A 25,451-nucleotide genomic window follows, 5' to 3' on the forward strand; every position below is an offset into this window, starting at 1 on the left:
GCAATAAGGTAACAGAATCATGTCAGAGAAAGCATTGAAATCAGTTCTAAAATGCAGTCTCAGATTAAAGCACTTTGGGATGGTTGATGCTATTTGTTACATCTGTCCTCATACCCAGTAGAGTACTAATATGGCTGTGGCAGTAAGAGAAGATGCAGTTGAACATCTCCTACACAAACAAAATTGTAAAGACAAGTACACTGTTGCAGATGGTTTTATGAAGAAAAAATCAACCCAAAGAAACAAAAAATCCCAACCACAGATGAGAGAGCTGCCAACTGTTATGTAAATGTAGAGAAATCCTTAGAAATCTGCACTAAGATGTCTGCATTTTTAATACACCATTAAGCTCTTAGCCTTGGGAGGGAGGCCCACATAAGGCTTTTTCTCCATCTTCAGAGTTAGTTCAGTAGCTGTTTCTCAGCTGGTCCATTTAAGCCTGACCGCACGTAGTGAAAAGAACCCTTTCTTGGTTTGTGTGTGGTTCACTGAACAAGGTGGCTGCTTAAAAACACGAGTGTTTAGTATTATTCATCATGTTACCCTTTGCTTTTACCCCAACTGACCTTTTAGCCCTGTAGAAGAGAACACATGCAGTAATTAATCCCCCCATGCTTATTATTTTAGGGCACTTGCATGGTTTAGGCAAAAGTAAGAAGAGGAATATAAATGCAAATACTTTCTACCATTTGCTTTTAAGGGTAGGATGGAGCATGACAACCTGGGCTGTCTGCTGTGTTCGAGTGAGTTTTGGTCGTGTGCTGCCTTTAGTGGTATAGAATTATATGCAGTTGGCTGGTTGGCCACCTCTTGACAGGAGCAGCCAGAGCTGCCTCAGGCTGCTGCAGCTGTAGGGGAAGTATGTATGTAGCTGTCATATCTTCATTGGCAGGATTAGGAGCTTCGTGAGGTAGGGAAGGAATATCTTGGGCACTTCTTTGGATCCAGAATGCTTTATGGTAGGAATTGTTAACAGTTAATGATCCATGGGATGCAGTAAGCTTCAGATCTCATCAGGCATGCAAAGTATCTGTTAAAAATAATACAGAATACCTTTGAAAGTAGTTTTATGAATAAATATGAAAAATGTACATGTTACAGGATAGTTGATTATTTGTCCAGCATTTCACATGCTTAGAAAACGAAGCTCTCATTAGACTTGTTTTGAGAGCTTTTCTGGGGAAAAATTGTAACTTGGCCTGTAGTAGCAATTAGACACTTGTGAATCCGGGACATATTTAAGACTTTCTGGATTATATTATTCGAATTGGAGAGGCATTTTCTTTCCATTCGACTAGTATAGTTCCTTCTGATTTGTACTTAGCTCAGAGGAATCTAATTCTTTTCTATTCTGTCCCTGTAACTTGCCTTACTTTCCCATTTTGTCAGGCAGACCCAGAGTAAGAGTCTGTTCTGTAGCAGCTAGGGATTTCTGAGTCAGTTCAAATCCATCTCTAATGAAGATTCTGAATGTCCTTAAATTTCTGCATAATGGTCTCTTGGCTTAAAGAAGAGGTGCAAATCTTATGTATAGGAGGAAGTGCTTGTAGGGTAGGAGCTTTGAGTGCTACTACTCCATAGAGAAGTTTTTAACATATGCAGATGTATGTGTTATTTAGCTTCCTAGTGAAGGTGATGTATAGCCTGACTCACAGTAGCACTGTGTGATGCATGAATTACTTGGAGTACAGTGTCCTTCTCCCAGGTTGCTTACAGTCTCCTAATCATTATACTATCTAATCCCAGATTAGATGTTGAGAAAGAACAGTTTCCAAAGCCAGTCAGTGTTCTTTAGCTTCTGACCAGATGACTTACTAGCATGTCTTTAAGAGATTTCCTTGGAACATCCATAGAAGATTATTGTTCCAGCACAGATTTGAGAGCATCACAGGGAAACTCCTGTCATCTAAACATAACATTAATTCTTCTGAGGGGAATATAATGTACACCCCTATTTTTTCTTTTTTTTTTTTTTTTTTTAATTTTTTACAATATTACCAGAGTGATCTTCATTATATTCAGTGGCACGTGTAACTCCACACGCTACCTGAGTTTCTTTCAAATAGGGAATTGGCAAGTGGTCTGCTCTCTTCAACAGAACTTCTGTTCTTTTGAGGTAGTATGATATTGGTTTGCTCTTAAAACCACACTGCTTTATTCCAGTATACATTGAGCACAGCTATGAGGGGAAGAATGAAGCAGAATGTTGCACATTCTGCAAGTGCAAACAAATTGCATATCTAACACAGTCTAATTGCATAGTTCTAGTCTTCTATCAAAATAAAAATAATTTTTCCTGGCTTACCAGAAATTAATTGATGGTTAACTTCCTTAATTCATACTATTGTTTCACATTATTTATGAACAGATATCAGGGACACCTTTATTCAGGGAAAAAGGTCTTGAACTCCCAACTCAGGATCAACTTTCACTGGTTTGTGTGACAGTGCCGAATAAATTCAAATGTAGACAAAATAAAACTTTTATATAGTGTGCAAATTTATCTATTTTCTTGCTACTATCTCGAATTAACTTAAATATATATAAATATATAAAAATGCTTATTTCTAGTTGCTTTGTAGTCTAGATGTAGCAATAGCAGGAGGTTTAACTGGTATAGCTAAATTTAGACTGCTCTTAATTTGCAGGAGGTTAGGAGGAGATGAGAGCTAGGACTACCTACTGCTAATTATGCAGGTATGGATATCAGTTCACTGTGACATTAATGACTGTTCATTTGTGTAGTTTGAAAATGCGTGGGTTTGGTGTTTTTTGTTAGTGAATTTTGGAACTTCAAAAATGGAGGGTAATTCTCTTTCCCTCTGGCTTAGCATAATGGCACCACTGTGGCTTTGTCTTGAATCAGGTACTGTTGTTTAAGGCAATGTAGAAATGCCAAGAAACAATCTGCATGTTCAAAGATCTGACAATTTTTAAAGCTGTGAGAATGTTCAAAAATTGGCAAAGGATGGTTTTTCTCTTGATAAGTAGTTTAAAATAGTCTGTTCAAGAGCTGTGGTGGTTAGGATACTGTGTATGCTTTACAGGCAGCTTAATTCCGGTCCAAAATATTGTGTGAGAACACTGAGAAGAAGAATAATTTATCTTACTGTGATGGCTGCAACCAGTTCCCAATCACTTGTTTCCTGAGACCTCTCTGAAGAGCACAAGCCTGGTTTTAACATTAAAAAATCATATTCAGCTTTACAGTAATGTTAGGCCTTGTATATTTGGTACTTTTTTTTTCAGAATCTATTTTTCTGCTTTCCAGGCCTTGAAATAAAACTGCTCCCGATCCCTTCCAAAACAAAGATATTTAAAAGGTGATACCAATTGTCCCACTTATCTGTTATGACCTGTGCAGCAAAGCAGAGTATTGGACAGCAGACTAAACACCTAGCATGTGAGAGAATCCACTCCCAAGCTTGTTGCCAGTCCACGCACAGCATGGATCTTGTCATCTGAAGAGCTCTGAGAGGCATTTCAGGCCTAAATTTACTGGGTGACAAGGAAAAAAAATAGGGTGGACAGGTAAAGAGAAGGGGTTGTGCTCTATATAAAGGAATGGCTTGAATGATTTGAGTTTGACCTTGGGCAGGTGACAAGCCAGTAGAAATCTTGTGGGTGTGAGCACAGATGATGCTGTAGTCAAAGTGTACTGAAGACCTCCTGATTAAGAACAGGAAGCTGATGCTGCTGCCTTTAGGCAGCTGAAGAGAGCCTCACAGTCACAGGCTGTAGTAGTTATGGGTGTCTCTTAAATAGTGTTCTGAAAAGGCAATGCAGCTGGGTGCTGGAAACCTGGAGATGAGTTTAATACATTCCAGAACAATTCTTGATGCAGGTGATAAATGAACTGACTAGGGTCATGCTCTGCTGTACCTGCTGCTCACAGAGAAGAACTGGTGGGTGGTGTAAAGGTTGAGGGCACCTTCGAAGTGCTCTCTTGCAAACCTTGATTTTGCAGAGTGTTCATCTCTAGTTGCATCAGCTTTTGGCATTGATCGTCTATTAAAAGCAGGAGAAGTGCTTGTTGGAAGTAAAAAGTGCTGACAGGTTTTTTTTTATTTTTGTTTGTTTGTTTTAATTGCGAAGCTGGCACAGCAATAGGTAAGCACTAATGAAAGTGAGTTAGCTGGCACTCCAGTTATTGGAAGTAATGTTTTAAAGTGTTTTGGACAGAAACAGAGTGTGTCTTGTTATTGTGTCCTCTTATGTAGTTGTGATATCAATCTTAATTGTTCAGAGCTTGGCCCAATGATGTTCTGGAGTTGCCTGTTTGTGCTGATCAAGGGGATGTGAAGCAAAGTGATCTCTCTTACACAGCAGTACCCTGTGTGACTGTTTCAAAGTGATTGACATTGAAATATCCTTTGTGTTGAATGAAGACAAACCAATAAGGTGGACATGGATTATGTTATTTTAGTCACATTCCACAGAGCTCTAATAATCTTGTGTCCTGGAACCTCACTGGTGGTGAGCTACTCACTGCCCATAAAAATTACTTTTATGAAGGATTGAAGCAGGCTTGATGAGTTCTGTCTCCCTGTGGAATGGCAAACAAAAAGGCAGTGCTTAAAGAATAGCCTTTTAGATAACTCCATTTGCATCCTTAAAATAATTTCCACCAGTGCAATACAGGGAACCCAGGAAGCACTTAGTACTAGCCTGGTGCGAGCAGTGTGTGTCTCCCATATAAGCAAAAACGTTATAGTTATAGTTTAGTCAAGCCAGGAAGTTGCCTGTGTGGGAATACTGAAGGTAATTTGTGGGAACCATTGCATTGCTGGTATGAAACCAGTTCCATTCAGTGGCTGCACACAAGAAAACTTAATGGCTCTAGCAACCGGCCTCCCAAACACTGTCTCTGTGACCAAAGGGAAGAGCTGGAGTGACTTGCCTGAAGGTAAAGCAGTCTTGGGCACTTTTCCATCCCCACTTCCCCCGTTCAGGACAAAGAAGAGAAGCGCAGTCACACTGTCAGAAGTTACCCGACCTGTTACCAGTGGTTATCAGACATCCAGCACGAGCTACCTGGACTTTCAGAAATATGGCAAACAGTGTGTTTCTGTGTAGAGTATGATACTATGATTTCAGCATTATGTTGCTAATCCATTTTCTCCTTTTTTGCACCATTTATGTAATGTATATATTTTTGTGATGCTTCTTTTTTGTGCTGAAGCGGAAAATTTAGGTTGACTTTGAAGTACTGCGGTGGCATAGATAAGTTACTTGCAAGAAACACACTTATTAGACAGTCCATTTTTTCTCTATTTTCGTTGACCAAAAGAATCAACACAAAGAACATGGTCTACCAAAAACATCTAGAGGTATACATGGTACGCTATAGTTCAGTCTAGCAATCCTTGTAAAACATTTGCTCTTTAAAGGCAGGAATCCAACTGCTATATAAAATATTGTTAGCAAGTCCTCATTGTTTCTGGGGTTAAATTCAAAGATCCTTTGTGAAATTAAATGTTTAGCTCTGCTGTCAAAGTGAGTGGTATCTTTTATCTTTGGTGGTACCGGTCTGTCATGGCTAGGCTGCTGCAATGAAGTATGTTCTTCTAGTGCCTTAGAAGTCTAAATTCTTCTTCTCCATCCACAACAAAGGGGAAGCTACTGTGTATTAAAGTGCTGTAATTCCAAGAAGCATTTCAGTGATGTTGTAAAATCAAGATGTTTTGCATAATAAAATAACCCCAAGTGAGAATTTCATCCTTCTCATGCTTGATTTGAATTTTACAAGGCAGATGGGAAATAATAAAGGTTGCATAACATTTCCTATTAAAAGAGCCTTGTTTCAATCTCTGTAACTTTTCTAGATTTAAATTGTTTGGCCTCTGTTTCTCTTTTGCCAGGTTCTCTCCCTTCTCTCTTTTATTTTGTTCATCTCCAACAAATGGACCAGTTGCTTAAGAATGAGATATGGGAAAGTAAATGGGGATTTTTACTTCTTTAAAAAAAAAAAAAAACTATCCATGTCGAGGCATGGCTTAAGGACATAATGCTTTAAAGAAAATATTTGAAACTGGGGACAGTATGAATGTCGTTGTAGAGCTACACCTCCTCCTGACCCTGTGAAAAGCCATTCAAATTAGCCCCCAAAAAAGTCACAATTAGCTCATGCCTGACAGGGATGCATTCAGCATTTGAGTGCTATATTTCTGTCCAGGTTTTTTGACTGAACTGAGGCAGCAGCCTTTCTTCTCAAAAGCTTTAGGCTCATCAGTGGTTGAATGATTCACAATCCCTGTGGAATGAGTTAAGTATGCTCCTCCCTGGAGCTCCTGGGGCTGAGGGAGAGCAGCTAGGGAAGAAGCGTCCCAATCTTTGCAGGCAACTCTGGCACCAGGTGCACCAACTATGAGTATAGAGGCTTGCTCTTCTCCAGTGGTGCCCCAGGTACCTGCTGCTTGGTTTGTAGGAAGAGTGATCTAATGCCTCTGGAGAAACGTGAGGACAAGGAGGTGTTTGGGTTGGAACAATGCTAGCCAGAAAACTACAGGGATAAAACGTAGAAAGGAGAAGACAGTTGCAGTGTACCAGGTTCAGGAAAAAGAGAAGGAGGTTGAAGAGATGTGGAGGGGGGCGTAAGATAGGAAAGGAGACAAAGATGCAGTTCAGTAGGGGAAGGGGAACAGGAGCGCACCTGGTGGAAAGCAAAGGTGCTGGTATGTAAAGTTATCTATTTTTAATGCTTGTATGTTTTTAATTTTAGATGACTGACATGTCAGTACATAATACAAGCTTCTGGTTAACTTTTTGAGTTTAAAGTCCAAGCTCTGAAAAGTCAGGAAATCTCAGAGTGAAACTTGACCCTGCAGCTTGCTTTAATACAACTTATGCATGTACATACTATGAAATGATTAGGCATGTGACTGTGATCTTGAAAGTTAATAGCCCTCTCATCAGTAAGGCTAAACAACTGGGAATGAAGTCAGGCTTTGATCTATCTCAGTAGTACTGCATACCTGATGGTACAGTTTAATGGGAACTTCAAAAATCTTCTGAGATTTGTAAGAATTTGTACTTTAATTACTGGAAACATTTGTCCAAAAGCAAAGATTTGTGCAGGTCTTAGTGTTAAGGATGAGAGGCATTTGTTGCAAAACACTGAACACTGGTTCAAAATAATATCTGGGTTTGGGTTTTATTCTGATTATGACATGTTGCAGTGCTTAGTCAGGTGTTTTACATTACATACTCTGTCGTCAAATTTATAAAATAATTAAAAATTAGATCTGAAAAACAAGGCAACAAGTTTAACACTTATTCTGTTTTTGCCTGTTAGACACAATCTAAACAGCACCATGGATGCTTTTCCTGAGGTAACTAAGGCATCAAATAGAATTACAATAATACTTTCTTTTAATACCCTGTTTGATTTGGTGGATATACCGACTACTCATGTATATCAAACCAAAAGCAGTGGAATGAGGTAAGGGAAGATTTTTGTTGGTTTTGATTTATTGTCTGGAGCAAGCCATTCTTACATATGTTTTTTTCTCTAGAAGTCTTAATTTTGGGGGGTTGTTAAAACCTTAATATGGCTGGATCCTCTCAGACTGGTTTTGAAATTGTGGAACATGCTTAAAATAACATCTAGTCAGTCAGAGACAAAAAGTTTCTCTGAAGACTGGACGGTCTTTATGTCTCCAAAGGCTTACGAGCTGCAAATTATGGCAGTCAGGCAGTGCAGTCACCAAGAGAGCTAACAAGCAAGTGCTTGGAAAGCCAATGACAGCAATGCTTAAGGAACTAAAAGAAAATCCACATGGACTTGGAATGTTTTATGCTTTTATGATATATGAAGAGCTGTTGTAGTCCTTGACTTAGGGCAAATGTTGGTGCTGCAGATAGAGTAGTCTGTGTCTAAGAGAAATCAACTGCCCATGGAAATTCTTTAGAGAAACAAAATTTACTTTTTAAAAAGGCTTCTGCACATGGTGGGTGTGGGGGTGGGTGTGTGGGGTGGCAGCATATAAAGACAAGATCCACTTTTTAGTGGTGTGACACTCAGCCTCAGATCCCAGAGAGAACCTGGGAAAAAATTAAACTTTGGGTTTGATGAATTTTAGTGATGAATTTTTCTTATAATACAAAGGCCAAAGAGCTCTAGTAACCATTTGATGTGTTCATGTTAAAGAGATTTTAAAAGTAACTGTTACTGTTATTTAAAGGTTGCATGTAGGTACCTTCCCGTTCAAATATATAGCTTTGCCTCTCTAAACATATTCATTTATATAATTTTTCCAAATACATAGAGCTCAGAAATTATTAAGATTGTTTGTGCAGACTCAGTTCTGTGCATGCAGTGTTGTAATTAGCAATTAGAATCTGCTGCCTTTATGCCAAGCAATACCTAACTCCTCAGGAAGTCCTATTTCCTGACAGCTGGACATCAGTAAAGAAGTGGTCCCTGAATTGAAAATAGAATTTTCCAGTTTCCTATGATGTTTATTTTGAAAGACAGGTTTTCCAGTAAATGGTGTCTTGAGAATTTTGTTGACCTCTTGGTTGGTATTAGCTGTGTTTGTCTTCTGCCTCCTTAAATACGACAGTGTAGTCCTGGCATAACTTTTGACGGTGATTGAAGTGATGAAGGATAAGACATGCAACAGAAATATATTTTCTTAAGTCAGTGTTTCAGCTTTGTTCCTTGCTCAGCAATGGTAGGAAACATTCTTTTTTGCCTCACTGTTTCTGTGTATATGCATTTTATACCACATTAAATGCTTGCTTTATTTGGCTTGCAGTAATAGGATATATCTTTATATAAAGAACAGGATAAGAAATAGCAAATGGAGTGTTGCACTTGCTCTACGTAGTTACAGCAACCCTTCTAGAGAGACAGAGGCAGGCTACCAGAAAACTACCTGTTTTCCTCAGGCAAGTGTACTCTGGATTAGAGTAATGGCTTGAACGTGTGCATCCAGCAACTTAACTGCTAAATAACAGCATGGAGCCTTTGTAGTTTTAACTGTTTCGGAAATAATTGTCTGTACAGAGGGGGTTATATAAACAAAGCCTGGCTTCTGTGAATCTTCCTGCTGTCTGTAGTTGAGAGGTGGTTGTTGCTATAGTAACTGGCAGGCATTATTCATGTTTTATTTTTCTGAGACTGGAAGGAGGACTCTGAACATCTCTGCAAAATTTGAGCTGCAGAGAGCTTTGCCCAGGAAACCCTGCAGTAGTGAAACGATTACCTATGTTACTTGTCTTGGTCCCAATTAATTTGTAGGTAGTCTAGAATTTATCTATCTGGAAGAAAAATCCCAGCAAATGTCCCAGACATAAATCTAAGTGGCCTAAAGTGATGTTGTATGAAGATAATTAGGTACCAGGAGCAGCGTAGCTATCTCAATGTAATGCTTAACTTGGCTTTTCAGCCAAGTCGAGCTCCTGTGGTGTCTGGTGTTGACAAGGCCTTCGCACATTCAGTACCTCAGTTAGTTCATGGTGCCAAGTCAGGAGATGAAACCCATTCCTTAGTAAACAACATTGTGGTACTTCATGGTTTTATTTAGAAGTTGCATCGTGCAGAAATCCCTGAAGATTCTAGAGGCAGTTAGAGTAAATTTTACCCCATGCCCCTCTGCCTGGAGCATTAAATCCCTTAGACTGTTAGGGTTAAACAATACTACTTTTTTTTTTGTGCAGATCTTCTCTTGTGTTTTGAACATCCTCATTTTCACTGAGTCCCTGGTAAAAGATTTGATAAGATCTCATTAAAGGCAGTTGCCAGGGCCTGTGCAGAGCAGTTTTTTGGGAGTTGTCCTGTGAAATTAAACCACAGTGAGAGTAAAACACTTCCAATCTCCAGTCGCTTTTCTGTTTTTGCAAATGTATTTCTGTTATTGCTGACTGTAAGATGAAAATAGTCACTAAATCTATAGGCTAGGTTGAAATTATCCTGTTTTTCTTGTGATGAGTGCCCATTTATTCTCTCCCAAATGACATAATTCAACAAAGTTACTCTTGCAAGCCAATTCTCTTCCTAGAAGCAAAAGGATGAGACTGGAGATGCTTTAAAGCAATTATGGGATGAAGGCCAGGCGTTCGCTTAGTTCAGCAGATAGAGTGATTCTGAGTTTAAAGTAATTGAAAGCAGAGAAGAAGAATCTTGGATAATGGAAATCTCTTAAACTTTGTTGTGGGTGTCTTTTAATAAGGATGGGTGTGAGGGAATTTTCCTTCATGTGACAGGCTTGGAATCCAGTGAGGGCTGCTGTACTGCTTGTAGAAGCTCTGTGGAAAGAAAGAGGTTGAAGGCACCCAGAAGGTCAGGGAGCTGGTGAATGTATTCTAAAAGTAATGAAGTGGGAGAGCTGTGTTGCTGCAGTCTCACATGCATAGTTGTGTAAGGTGACAATGCAGAGTAACCAAACTAGAAAGAAGAATTTGAAAAGGAATAGTTCTATTTTTGAACTTTCTTAAGCTTACGAAGTTCTTATCACTTCATTTTTGCATGTTTCATGCCTCATGGAGCTGTTCTGTGTGTGTGGGAAATGCTAGAAGCACCCTAGTATTTAGAGTATGCCTACAGTTACACAGCAGAAAGATATTATTAAAACAAAATATAAGCAGCTGAAATCTGTTGCTTCTGTATAATGCCAAGAAAGCCAGTACCTATCTGAATTTACTCTCTATAGAAAAAAGCAGTTCCAAAACTTCACCTTGTTTCCATGGTCTAAACCTCACCTGCCAAGAGCAAAGCTCAGCAGACAGATGGTGAAGATATCATGTGTTTGTTATTACACAGGGCATACTGAAATTGCACCTGAATATGGTATGCAAATGTGGGGATGTCCCCATATGACAACAGAATCACTTGGTTCCTGTAGAAAGGGGTTATTTATTGTGAGACAGAAAAACAGTAATGCCTTGCTTTTGAATGGTCAGTATGCTGCCATATATGAAGAAATTCTTTACTGTGAGGGGGGTGAAGCACTGGAACAGGTTGCCCAGAGAAGATGTGGATGCCCCATCCCTGCGATTGTTAAAAGTCTAGGTTGGATGGGGGTTTGAGCAACCTGGTCTAGTGGAAGGTGCCCCTAGGTTCCAAACTGGAGGTTTGGAACTAGATGATCTTTAAAGTCCCTTCCAACCCATGATTCTATGATGGCAGAAGTACCACCGTTATGGATCTATTCACTAAACATGAAGTCACTGGGATAGTAACTAAGAACCTAAGTCATGGTTAGGAGCTAAGTCATGTCAGACTTGTGCAGCCTTGGGAAGGGTTAAACTTGGGGAGAGTTAAAGCACAGATGAAAGCGTGGATACGCACTGAATTCAATAGGGATGTGATGACTCGTATGTGTCAGTGGGTTGGCAAAAAGAAAACTCTGTGTCAGTCTGGAAAGCTTTGTGTCAGTGGGAGTATCCTAAATTAATCAGTAGATATTGTTAATTTTGTGACATATTCTTCTAAGTTTTAAAGATATATTGCATCAAAAGAATGCTTTATTTTATTTTCCTTTTTGGGGGAGAGAAGTGATTACATTCTGTTGTTACAAAGCTGAGACCAAAGAGATTGAATTGTTTTTAAAAATATTTAGATCTTAAGATCAAATTGCTTAATAGAGCAATGTATAGCAAAGTATCCGTTTTCCCCTTCTCTCTATCCCTATATTCACTTTACTGCAGTTGCTATCTATGTTTTTCTAGAACTCAAAGGCTGCAATATGCTTTGATCATTGTGCCCTCTGAGCAAGGATATCAAATAATGGGGATACTCAAGTTGCTTTTCCCAGCTCAAGCAATCTGACTTGGAATCAGTGTGATATAGAAACCAGGCTAGTCTGTGCCTAATTCTCCATTTCTCAGCAGTAGGTGTAAGCCTCATTGTGACTTGGAATTACTCACAGGAATTACCTCATGGTTTGGAGAAAGGTCTCTAGTTGAAGTCCAGAAAGGTTTTTTTTCTAGAAAATTGTACAGGTGCTCCATTTCATAATCTCTAAGGTGACCTTCCATGTACAGCTACTGCAGCAATACACTGACACTGATCCTGGATGTGAGAATCTGTCTGACATTGTGGTAGCAAATGCTGCCTGCAGCAGTCGGAAATCTGAGAAGGAAAACCAGCTGGTACTCTTGCACCTTGGCTGAAAGTGTTTGCCCTTGAGTAACAGGTTCAAATAAATCACTGCATCTTGCATATTGCCTAGTTTCGGTGTTTGAAGAGCACATGGTCTAAGATAGGCTGCACAGTGTAAAATGGAACTGAGGTTGCCCTGCATGCCCTCAGGCAGTGGTATTTCAGCTTTTGTTTTGGTGATGTGTAATTAAAAAGCTTCCATTCACGTGTCTCATCTGTGTCTGGTCAAGCTTGTCAGCCTTCTGGTCAACTGCAGAACAAGCTTCACAGCACAGGCTTTTTCAGCAGACAACAGGGCAGGGACCTTTTTTCCACTGGTCTTTTTGTGTTAATATCCTTGGTTTATATTGCAGTAAGATGATGCAATATAATTATCCAGAGGATATAATGTGATTGTCAGCTTTTTTGTAGGTGCTGTTACAGATACTGTTTCTTTTATCATATTTAAGAGATTCTAAAACTCTCTACAAAGGCACTCAGGTTGGTATGTTCTATGCTGTTTAATATTTTAGGATACAATGCTTTTTAAAGCTGACATAGTCAGCCAAAAGTAATCTTTTATAAATATGCATCTCCCAGTGGAGCGGTTGCACAATTTTAATCTTTTAAAAGAAATTTTAAAAATGCCTCCCTTTCCCTATAGCTAGTTGCATCATCCAGGTTTATGTCTGTGGATTGTTTCCAAAGAAGTCTATTTATGCTTCTGGTTTTTAGTGTTTTACAACTGAGTGCTAAATTAGCTGTGACAGTTTTAAATCCTCTGTTTATCTTTCAAGTCAACAATATGATTAACACAATGGCAACTCTTATACCATTCCATGAGTAGTAAACACTAATACTGATGAGTTTTCACTTCCGCTTAGCTCAGCCAGGACACTAGAGATGAGGAACATCGGTAACAGTGCTTTCTTTGGCAACTCTGTTGGTAGACTTCTATGACAAATGCCAGAGCAAAAAGAACTGGTATGGTCCCTGCAGCTTGGTGTCTTTTAATTTATTAATATTTGCAAACCAGACCATTAAGTTCTACACTGTTGGAGGTACAAAGAGCTGTACTAAAGCATCAAGATTTTAAGAGTCGAAAATATTTTAATGTAAAAGTAATTTATAGGTGTGTTTAAATAAGGCGTGAACTTTGCTTTACTGTTTCCATGAGTAGAAATGAAATACAGATATTCTGTCATTCCTCTGAGTCAAACTTCTAACTTGCAAATGTAGTCTCTGAGTACTGCTGTTTAGCCTTTAAAAGAGCAGGCATTTTCCATTTGCTAATGATGGAAATTTCAAAAAGTTTTAACCTGAAACGTGAAGGCTTGTATTACCTGTACCAAAAATAGCCAACTAGTCTGTAGTCTGGAAGTACTCTTTGATTCACCTTAGTTCCCTCAACAGTTCCTTCGACCTACTTTCCTTAACAAAAGAATCTAAGTGTTGACATCTAACCAGAATGAGGCACAACTTTTTATTCTTTCAAAGCAGAAGTCTAGATTTTAGTTTTAAGACACTGGAATGCATTAGATTTGAGCCTTTTGGAGAATTCACACACACTGCAGTTCCTACTGCCTCACTGCTGTAGTACTGGTAAAAACCTTGTAGATCTCTTTTAAAATAATTTTATCAGTGTTGATAATTAAAATGTTTTGTTATGAAAAGATTTTGATTGGATCTCTAATGGTATAATCCTATCCATTCTTCTAATAGTTTTCTGAAGAATTTAAATTAGGAAAGCTGAGGATGTTGGTTTAGATGTGATTCTATTTTTTTTCTGAAGTGGTAGTTCTGCTAGGGAAATCTTTCTAGTGTCTCTTTGTGAACTTGGTGTTCAGTGCTTTTAAGAGGGGTTGGGGTTTTTCAGGTGCAATGGAGTGTGGACACTTGATACATTTTTCTGACTTACTCTGAAGATTTTAATATCGAACATGCAGATGCTTGGGTTTTGCCTTTTTATCAGCTAAACTGCTTGTCTTTTGGTAATTTTTGGCCAGGCATAGGACTTTATGACCTACTTACCAACTGTCCTTTGTTCCCAAGCTTACAATTTTAAAATGCAAGTAAAAGATAAGTATGGGATGCGAGTATGGAATGAATACAATTACCAAACTCTAGAGCAATAAATGGCACTAAAATATTAATGTAATAATATAAAATATTTAGTATATTGTTTGTATCTATAGATATGAACACAAAGAATAAGAAATGTTAAAGACTTGCAAGATGTATGCTTACTGTAAATGTGGAGGGTAGCTTTTACATGTCTTGTTCATAAACTATGGATGTTAGAAGAGACAAAAGTCTCTTCTAAAGTGGGAAAACTTTAATTCATTTTGAATTTTGCTTTTTCCTGTATTTGGCACCTAGATCATGGCTCACGTGAATTTGCTTGCAGGATAAACGCTCAGGTTTTGCCATTTGAGAAACTCTTTAAGTTCATTTGCTGTTGCTTTAGAATAGAATAGCCAGTTGCTGAATGCTCAGATTCTTATTCAGTCAGGGATTCAGGATTTCAGTCTTAGTGTGGTTCTGAATTTAAGCTAATAAACTTTATCAGCTCTGACTTGTGTCTGCACTTTCAACACACTCCACCCAGCACAGCAATACCTCTGACATGACTGACATGCTAGCCAGGTACTGTTCCCAGTGGTTAATAAAACTGCCTAGACTAGCCCCACTTCTTTTTTCTTACTTATACAGCCCTAGAAGGCTCTTTTCTCTGCTTAATTCTGAGTAGTTAAAACAATGCATTTTTTACATTGTGCATATCAGGCATAACATGCTATATAAAATAAGCCAGTGAACGTAAGAGTGGGGTTTATGTTTGGGGGTTTTTTGCAAAGTTCATAAGGAAGTAATTCAAGGTAGCAGAATTGGATGCTAAGGAGTAAAGAATATATCAGTTCCCAAAATGCTCTGTTTTAAATTTCCCAGTTTAGTGCTGAGTTTCCTCTGCTGTGTATTGGCAACACTTTTTTTACTGAAGTTTGTTCCAGCTGTCATTTCTGATGCCTTCCATATCTCTCAACACACCCCCCAGCTCTCTTTGACAGTTAAGTAGCAGTTCAGTCAAACAGGGAGATTAGCTGACAAGTGGCGGGTACAGAACAGCTGGATTTTCTTCTTTTTTCCCTGTAGTCTCCCCTCCTCTGTTTTAGCTATTTCTTTTTTTCTCGTGGCTGTTTCTCAGTAGTTCTCCCTCACTTGCAGAATTAGAGCAAGAAACTGTAAGGTGGTATCTCCCCTTTGGTGTGTAGTGCCCCCTTTACCCAGAGGCGTATCTATGCTGTCAGGCACGCATGGCTGTCTGCATGCCTGGGGCTTACCTATGCTTGTGCTCTCATCCACAGCTTTGCAGCCTGTGTACAGCTCACCTTTTCAGATACCTGCTAGGATGCAGTTCAGGGGGAGCTGCTGTGCACATCCTGACCGCCTGACACAGGTCCAAGCAGCACCTCTTGCTTGTGGTCCCCAAGTGCCCCTTCACACTGTGTTTAGTCTGTTGAAGATTCCACTTCTGGAAGTAGAGACCTGGTAGTATAGCTGCCTCTGTTCCGTGGCTGGTTCCCTTCTTTGATGGAACAGAACTTAAGCCTCTTTTATCCAGATTTTCAGCCTTGCTTTGAGGGCTTTGCTTTGCTTTTCACTTCCCTGGAATAGCTGGTTCACATTGTGCAAGCACGCACTCGATGTGCCACGGGCTGAGAAGCGAACGTTTGTATTCTGCACAGCTCTTGTATTTTCAAGAAAGCCTGTCAAAAATATCCATGCGATGCTTCCCAGCTCAATGTTTCCTTGGCATTCTGTGTTTTTTCCAGGGTCTGGGTGAATATTGCTTCTGCTTTCCAGGACACCCTCATGGGGCTCTAATTCTTGACTAAGTTTTTCCCCTTGGATCTGCTATCTTAGTCTCTTAGGCCAGCTCCCTTTGATCAGAGCTCACCTGGTATGTAAAGAAGAACTAAAAGCTTATACTTTCCTCCCTTGTCAATGTTTCCTATGAGACTTTTCCTCAGATTTGAATCTTTTCAAGATAAAATTTCTCCTTGCTCTAGTTTTGCTTCCCACTGCTACCAATTCCTATTTCTGCTTACGCAGACCTCTTCTGGAGAAGCTGAATGTAACTGATTTTAGTACTTCAAGAGCAACACCCTAGACTGTAAGGTTCTTAAAGGCATTTTTTTCTGACAGATACTGATCATGGATCAGCTTTTTCAAAGTATTTCTTACTGTTATAAAATTTTTTTTTCTCTTTTTAGAAAATAAATTTTGGTACAGGTACCTGTTACAGGAATTCTTAGCTACTCTAGGAAGTGACTGAGTATAATTATAATGGCTGTATGTGGCATGGGGTAAGCTGACATTTTATATGAAATTGCTTGTCAGTCCTTCTAGAGCTTGTACTTATCCTGGTGTTAGAATTATTGATTAAACCTTTCAGATTGTGAAAGACATATTAGAACTGATCACAGTTTTCTAAATAGAATTAATTTCCATCACAAAACTTTTTTAGGAATAACCTGTTGGTTTTGCACTTGTCTTGTTTCAAAGTAAAACTAAAAGCTGAACCAACAGAGATCCTCCCTTGCACTAGTCAGCCTTACGGATCCCTTTCACCTCTGCCTCTGGGATGTTAAAGTACTGAATTCGGTGCTGCAACTGATTGCACTTAAAAGCTCAGCATTTAGAAAATGCATATTATTTAGTACCTGTATGTATATCTTTTCTTGCCTTTTTTCCCCCCTCTTTTTTCTCTCTTTTTTGACATAGGGAAACTGAGGTATAGTTTTCTGTTTCATACTATTGCATATAGTAATGGCAGAGCTGAGAGAGGGGAGCTTAGTGTTTTTTGATTCCCTCTCAGGGTCTTATTATAGACTGTGTTACATCCTTAACAGAGCAAAATGCAATGATGTAGAGCACATGTCAGGATGGCATCAGAGTCCTTTAAGTTTCTTTGGTGATTTTGTCCTCCAGTTTATTTTGCAAATGTAACTTGTTCTAAATTCACAATCTAAAGTAGCAATTTTTAACGTGTGACATTTATTTCTTTACTATTCTAAAATAAAGCTATGGTAACTTAGTTTTGATTTTTTTCACTGTTTCTGTGATTCAAGCAACACAAAATCCATTCTAATGCATGTATTTAACTTGTATTGCCAAAGGAATATATTGTTTCACAATTGCATTTTAATCCCCCCAAAAGCTGACTTTAAATGGAAGTTCTATACTGTTCTAACCTTTCAAGCAATTATTGGTAGCTCATATCTTAAATTCATCTGATAGATATACATTTCTGGTGTGTCCTGGCTTCTGTTGCTTAGTTAAATAAATATTTACATACTTGCAGTTAGGCATTTCATGCAGGTCTGTGTAACTAACACTAGAGGAGAAGCATGTGGTGAAAGGAGGTAGAGAAAATTCACTGAAAATTCAGGGGAGAAAGTATTTGACATCTTCAAGGAATCTGCATTTCTGGCAGCTGGAAGCAGATTATTCCACAAGTTTGAAGCAGCTTTGTCAAAGCTCATCTCAAGGCAAATTGGAGTTTCACTAATCTGTAGTGAGCTGCAGCAGGCTTGTACATCAGTGACTTTGGATGACATGTTAGATAACGTTGAGCATAACGTTGTGTTTATAGAGTAATAGGGATATTGCTTTAGCCCATCAAAGTAGTTCAGAGCAATCCTTACACCAGACCAGTGCTCTGTTTCCATCAGTTATTTCGCAGTCACTGAGCATTTAACAGGAATAGCTGAAGTAAAATGGATAATCTTGCTCAGTTTTAAAATTACTATTAACTTGGAGATGTATATGCTTTCACCTTTAAAAAATGGAGTTGGGGGGAGGGGGCGAAGGGACAACTTCCAATCACAATAATACAATGTTGCATTGATGTGTTCAGAAGGAAAACAAGGTTTTGATTCTGCCAGGGCTTCAGTCAGTGGGTGATTTCTGTTTGGTCTCAAAAATCTGTGCACTGGGTAGGTAGGTTAATTTGCATATTTTTAGCCCTTGTAGGCCTCACTTAGACAAAGCTTTTTATCTGACTTTTTTTCTGAAAGTTGTCTAAGAGAATGGGTGTTAGAGAACCATCTCACCTGGGGAGGAGGGCCAAAGAAAAATGTTTAATAACTGACCAGAGCATCCTGGTTTGGAGAGTTCATCTCTGGATGGCAACGGTTGGAAGACCATTCATGGTAGCAGGTCTTTGCAAAGTGAAGATGGTGCAGCTCTTCACAGCTTTTCTGATCCGTGGGAGGTCGGGGCCGAGTGTTTATCCATATGATCTCTCACTTGGGATGGTTGAGCAGTGTGTTCTTGTGAGACTCTGGACAAATCATATAGCACTTGAGTTTAACATCAAAAACATTGGAAGGAAAAAACCACACACATCAGAAGAACCACATATCAGAAAATACCTGATTAAATGAAATAAAAGAAACAGCCAGACTCCTCTTTGTTGCACACAGTGACAAGATAGGAGATGATGGGCACAAAGCCGTTTTACAGAAATTACTGTTCAGACATAAGAAAAACTTGAGCACTGTGAACAGTGGGCAAAAACTGGCACAGGTTGCTTAGAACAGTTGTGGAGTCTCCATCCTTAAAAGTATTCAAAAGCTAGCCATGCATAGCCTGCTTGAGGCACCCTCACTTTGAGTAGAGGGTATGGACTAGATGATTTCCAGAAATCCCTTCCAGTCTCAACAACTTGGACTCCTAGATTGTCTTCCCCAATATATGTACACTATTATCCAGGCTGGCTTCAGCATTTCAAGTTTCCAGAATGCTTCACAGAAAAATGTCCTTTTCTAACACTTCTTAATGCAACTTTTAGTCCCTCCATGTAAAGATAGTGGCTCAAGATAAGCAGCAGAGGAAGTATTAGGTAGTTAAATTATATTTCTCCTGGCATCTGTTAGATTATTGAGTATTGCTGGAACCAGTGCTGTCAATATTTAGGTTTGGATCTTAGATGTTTAGTTGTCTGATTAAGCTGTTTGTATCTTAGCTCAAGAAGTATTTTATGTGGGAGAACACCTACACTGGTTACTAAATACTCGTGCAAATTCTTATTTGGTATCCATCATGGTTGTGCCATCTGTTCTTTTCATCACTTGTCATATGAGTGGTCATATGAATGTGTACTCAAAATGTGTCACAAAATATTCCAAGGAAATGTTAGACAAGGAAATATCGGGAAAAATATTACCTTGTGTACCTAGGCTCTGTTACAAGTGTATTTAATGTATTTTCTGGATGGCATTTAAACAATTTTTTGAAGTTAATGAAGTGTTGCATAATCCCGTGGCACAATGCTTGAAAATAATGTGCATACACAGTATGAGAGATGCAAAGAAATTTGTGCTGAAGCTATTAGAACATCAGTGCTCTCACTAATTCTTAGAAACAATGTTTTTACTATTTTGTAAGAGTTTCCTCTTCTGTGTGGTGCCCTAGGCCAGGCTGATGGGAATTGTGATGTAGGCCCACTGCATTACAGTGGTATTTTTTCTGAGAGTGTTCTGAGTGGTTGATACAGGCAGGAGAAAAGCTTGTTTTACTACTACCTTAACTTTGATATGATATGACTATGATATGATATGAAGTGTTTAGAATCACAGAATTGTTATGGTTGGAAAAGACCTCTAAAATCATCAAGTCCAACTGTTAACCTAACACTGCCATGTTCACCACTAAACCATGGCCCCAGGTGCCACATCCTCTGGTGCAACTTGAGGCCATTTCCTCTCATTGTGTTGCTGATTGCCTGGGAGAAGAGACCAACCGCCACCTGGCTACAACCTCCTTTCTGGTAGTTGTAGAGAGTGATATGGTTCCCCCTGAGCCTCCTTTTCTCTGGGCTAATGTCATGGTTTGAGAGCCTCAAAATCCAATTCCCTAGTCTAAGCCCCCTCTCACATCTCAACCCAATGTGAGATGGGTTTTCCAGACAACCACACGAGACTCAAATTGGGGGAAAGGGAATATATTACAATGACTGTACAAATAAATACTAACATACATTATATACAATCTTAATTATCTCTACCATGACATTAGTGTTTACAATGGATCAAACCTCTTCTCCCCTCCAAATAAAAGTCCTGGAGGGAAGAAGGAAAGATCCCTTCTTCAGAGCAGCAATGTCTCTAAGGCAGCAGGTTTATCTGTTTCGCTCTTCTTCTCATGCAGCAGCTGGATCTCTGCCAGCACACATGAGGGGTATCCAACCCCCTGGGGTTTTACCATTTTATTACTGCAGGGGGAAAAACTGTTTCCCCCCACTACAGCTAAACACTCCTAGCTCCCTCAGCCTCTGCTCATAGGACTTGTGCTCCAGACCCTTCACCAGCTCCATTGTCCTTCTCTGGACACACTCCAGCACCAAATATGGCTTTTGATAATAGTAGATCCTACCAGGCCTGGAGGTGCAAGTGTTCAGTGTTGCTCAAATTATCTTGGCAAAAATCGGTCCATGTACCTATAGGTCAAACCAATCCTTTGTATGAGGCCTTTAAAATGGCAAATTCTGAAATCTTTTATTGGGCTGCCTTTAAAGTGTTAAGAGTTCTTGTTGTGATATGGAATCAGTATTTGTTAAGTTCAACAGTGGTTATTTCTATTGATCACAAGAGACTTACTACAGTTTTCAGGGAGAGGAGTGACTGACAACTATTTAAAATTTCACATGTTTTTATTGGTGAGATGATGAGATTTTTGAACACTGCTCTTGGCAAAACATTGCTCTTGAACACTAAACATTTGATCAACACTATTTTTCTGTTTCCCTAACCTGCCTTCTACCTGCAAAAAGATTACAGTACATGTAACGTAGGTTTTTGCTGCTACCTTTTATCCTCTATGTTAATCCTGAAACATGCTTGTGGAGAGTTAAGTGAGGAAACAAAGACTTTTGTGAGGCCATGAAGGGAATGAACTCAGGCACTAAGTCCTCAGTGTATATTGTTAAAACTGACATGCATAAGAAATTGCTTAGAGCCTTCTGAAAAAAAAGCTTTTCTTAATTATGTTTTCTAAAGTGCCTGTTTAGCTTTTAAATCTGGAGTAATCAGTTTTTTCCAACTTTCATTTCTAGTGATATTTTTGTTCAAATGAATTGGTGTCTTTCCTCCCTTAAGCTTTGTTTAATATAAACTATCTTTTTATTCTTGCTTGGAAATATTGCAAATATCCTCGCTTGCTGTTTGTGGAAGGCTTCTCAGAATTCTTACAGAATTCTTACAGAGTTCTTTAGACTCTTCCCAGATTGCTGTGTTCTGGACTGGAACACTCCTGTCATGGAGCTGCTGGATAAAAGGATGAGTAGTAAGCTGAAAAAATCGTGGCATCTAATTTCCTGGCTTGTTTTTTAATTACAGATAGGTGCTGAAACAAGGATGTGGTTGTGATTTGAAGTATAATAATGAATCTTTTGGGATTTTTTCTTTATAAAGGGTTGAAAGATCATTCAGAGCTCCAGAATTAGATCTCGTTATAGACTGGTAGGGCCTGATTAAAAGTCTATTGTAAATAATGGAATATCGCCTCGGTTAGATTTCATTCAGGTCATAAATAGTCCTCTCTTCAGTTCCGCATAATGGGTGTGTTAATAATTTGTAAAGAGTCTCTGAAGTTTTTACCAGTATCTTGTACTGGTTAAAACATACACTTGTTTGTTAAAACATACACTGTTAAAATGCAATCTTTTTGTGGCTCTTTCCTCATCTTGAAATAGGAACTGGTATTGTGGCTTCAGTGTTTTCTGTGTGGCATTTGGGGGTTTTTCTGTGAAAAATGGTGTAGAATGGCATTAAGGTGATCTCTTGGAACAGTCTGATTTTAAAGGGAATTTGGCAATATTTAAGTCACATTATAATAAGGTGAATGAGCTGTTGTTAAATAAAATGGTTAATATCTTCTTTTCTTCCTTATTTAGCAGCTGAAGGTTCTGAAACACAAGACAAGAAAATTACTTCAGGACAAAGCAACACTGGAACTAAACCAGGTATGCCTTTCCACATGCTCCATGTTAAAAGGCTGTTTGCCTCAGTGGTGTATGGGAAGCAGCTGGCTTAGGAACTTCTAGAGTTTTTTGCTTTTGTACCTCTCTTGCTGTGTCAGTCAAAATGGTACCAGTGACTGTTCGTATTTAGTTAGGCTGGAATCTGTGATTGTTTGCAAAGATGCAAAACTAAAAGAGTCTACTTTTATTTTAGTACGGCTTAGGAATGAGGGTTGGGAAGTGAGATAAGACAACAGAAGCCGCTGTACTTGTGTCTGTGCTTGAATGAGAATTATCTGCTGTAGGCAGAGATTTACAGCTTTTATATAAATATGCTTCTGTTGAGGCATTTCTTCACTTACCACAAAGCATGCCCTATTCTGTAATGTACTCTATGCAGTGGGCAGATGTTTCTCATTACTTCACCATACCTGATTGGTACATCGTGTGGATTTAATTCACTGTTCACTTATACAGTTGAAAGTGTAGGTACTAAAATGCCTGATGCAGTCCTTGTTGCCCTGGGTCTGTTCGTGCTTAGACTAAGGTCCAGGAGAGCCCCTAGATATCTAAATTCTGCTTGTAGTGCAATTCAGGTACCCAAGTTTAAAATATGCAGTTAATAATGATTTTGTTTAGATGCCTTAGAAAGCATAGGTGCTTGTGTTGCTGAGGACTAGGCACACTGTAAGCATTCCCTTTTCAACTCCTTGACAGCTTGGCAGCTCAGTGACTGTTTTGTTCTGACAGACTCTTCTCTATCCCCAAACAGGGTACCTTTGGTCTACCTCCCCAGAGGGAAGGAATCCCAGTGCTGTCTGTGTTCAGATCACACCTTGCATGCTCTGCCAGGCAGCGCTGGGTCCTACACAAGGCACAGTATTCATGGCTGCTTTCAATCAGAAGGGCAGTGGGAGAAAGAGGAGAAAATAAAGATAACATTACCTGCTTCCACAGCAAAAACAGAGCTCTTGGTGTTGGACAGTGTTCAATACCCACTTTATCCTGCGGTAGTTTAATCCAGTTTTCATTTCTCAGGAGAGCATCCTAGCTGTTCCTATATTCCCTTGATCTATGCTGGTGTGTAGAAAGGAACGCAAAATTCTTGGGGCCGGAGAGAGGGAAGGCACAGGCATGTGTCTAGGGTTTAACTCTACACCCAGCCTTGTGGGAATCCATGTTGAAGAGAGAGCTTCTGAGAGATGGTGATTTGGTTTTTGTTTGTTCGAGGTTTGTTGTTGTTTTTTCTTTATACTGCATATGAATTTTGTGTCAAACTGTTTTAGTTAAAAAACAAACCAGTTTGCAGCGGAGCAGTGGCAGCTCTCATTATGAACAATGTCCTTATTGCCTGGAAGGTGTCCGTAGAATGAAAAAATATTGGGAGTTCAAAGCAACTTTGAATGTGTGCATGGCATTGCAAAGGGAGTTAGACAAAGGGAAAAGGGTTTGAGATCCAAGCAATGCATCTTTTCAAGTAGTGCCATGGCTTCCATTTCTTTCTCCCCTGGGTTAGTTCGTAGGTGTGAACTGACATACAAACTGACTGTTGCTTTCCACTTGATATCCCTTTTAGTTTCTTTAGTGTAAGAAATTAGCACCCGAGGAGTCTTGGGCAAATGGGAGAGATGTGTGATCTGAATACAGACAACACTGGGATTCCTTCCCTCTGGGGAGGTAGACCATTCATGAGAAGAGATTGTGAGAGGATTATAGATGGAAATGACGAATAGTAGTTGAGTGACTTTTGAAGCCACACTGAGTGAAGCTGATAGTATGAGCCACAGAAACTGGCAGTATGTTCAAAGTACATATGACAATTGTTAATTTAGCAACTTAATTCCTATAGCTGTCAACTATGCCTAAGAGTTTGTTGAGTATTAATTATATAGAAGATTTGAAAACTTGTTTTTCCCTTTTGGTAATATAATTAGGGACCAAAATATAGTTAGGGACGTTTCAGTGCTGAATTTCTGCAAAATACATTTGTAGCTTGTAAGCTTTTAAAAATTAAACTATTAACTTATTAAAATGAATTTTGAACTTGTACTCAGGTGTTGTAAGTTTATGGGAAAAAACTGTTTTCATATGTAATTTAGAAGCTTGATTTCCAGCAGCAGGTAGAAAATTAAGTTCCCCTTTATAGAACTATGGCTTATTTATTTTCCAAACATCTCTCCCATACAAATGCTTAATTCTATACCTGTTATGTAAATGTAGTGAAATAGGTTGCTTAGTGTGAGTTCCCATATATTGTATCATAACTAAACTGCAGCTTCTATAGCAGCATGTGGATCTTCCTGGAGTGTTGTCTATAAGGCTTTGCGTATCAATTATTTCTGTAAAAAATGATGAATTCTTGCAAGATTTGTTGCAACTGACATGTTTCCCATCTTCTTGTGCAGTAATGTAAATCTTATTGCCTGATGATGAATATGAGTCAGAGAGAGTACAAAGTACTGTGTGTGTTTGTCCTGGTATTCCTACTGAATAAGAAAAATGCCAGTCCCGCAGGTATTTGTATGATGGGTTGTTAGCGAGTACAGATATGAGAAAGAAAATGGGGAGAAGGCCCAGCAAACCTAGTGAACTCCCTTGTTTTGCCACAATTTGAAACTACTGATGCTATGCACTGAGGGTGCCAGCAGATCACTTGGGTTCAGAATACAATTGTTGGAGGTTGGGCTTGTAGCCAAACTATGAAGGATCATTTTCAAGGCTCAGAAAAGACATTTTAATTATCAGTGTAAGATTTGCACTGATAATATATGCTCCAACCCCTAGCAGAGCAAATGCAATGATGGTCTGCTACAAAGGAGTTATTCCCATCTTTATACTAATATTGATTTAGCTCTTTGTGATCCCAAATGTATGCAAAATAGCTTGTTACTGAAGACCTACTTACACTGTGCATAGCCTGCAACTTCGTGTGAATTCTCTAGGATTGTTCTAAAATCCTGGGGTGTTGGGAGAGGGGCTGTTCATGCATGAATGTCATCAGGTGTGTGATATAGAAAAAATAATTGGATATCTTCCAAGAAAGTGTCAGAGGGCAACTTTAAAAATTTATTTTATTCCTTCTGTTGCTTATAATTAGGAATTCTTAAGGGAGACCTTTTTGAGTTTGCCTGTCCATGTAACCCTCCTGCCTCTTTGAAGAATTGGTTTTTTTCCCTGATAGGGAAATCTCTCTTCTCAAGAAAGGGGGGGGAAAAAACCCAACGGAAAGGATATTCTGAAAGAAGCAGGTTTTTACATTATTCCCCAGTGTCTCATCATTTTCTGTCAACTCAGTGTTACATTGACTTTGCTGACAGCCCTTGAAGGGAATCCTTGTTTTCCAGG

At 39.0% G+C, this 25,451-nt stretch overlaps 1 protein-coding gene across 16 annotated transcripts in view; it reads left to right on the forward strand.

The window, feature by feature from the left end:
- The window catches only part of MAP7 (microtubule associated protein 7), a 117,673-nt gene that overhangs the window by 43,026 nt on the left and 49,196 nt on the right, over positions 1-25,451 (forward strand). For 14 of the 16 annotated variants that reach the window (XM_064649410.1, XM_064649411.1, XM_064649401.1 and 11 more), the window contains exon 2: positions 22,041-22,109. In XM_064649410.1, coding sequence (XP_064505480.1) covers positions 22,041-22,109 — 69 coding nt within the window. The remainder of the gene's footprint in view (positions 1-22,040; positions 22,110-25,451) is intronic. The other 2 variants (XM_064649413.1, XM_064649400.1) reach the window with 1 other exon arrangement.

This window comes from Pseudopipra pipra, chromosome 3 (genome assembly GCF_036250125.1).
Source record: "Pseudopipra pipra isolate bDixPip1 chromosome 3, bDixPip1.hap1, whole genome shotgun sequence".
NCBI lineage: Eukaryota > Metazoa > Chordata > Aves > Passeriformes > Pipridae > Pseudopipra > Pseudopipra pipra.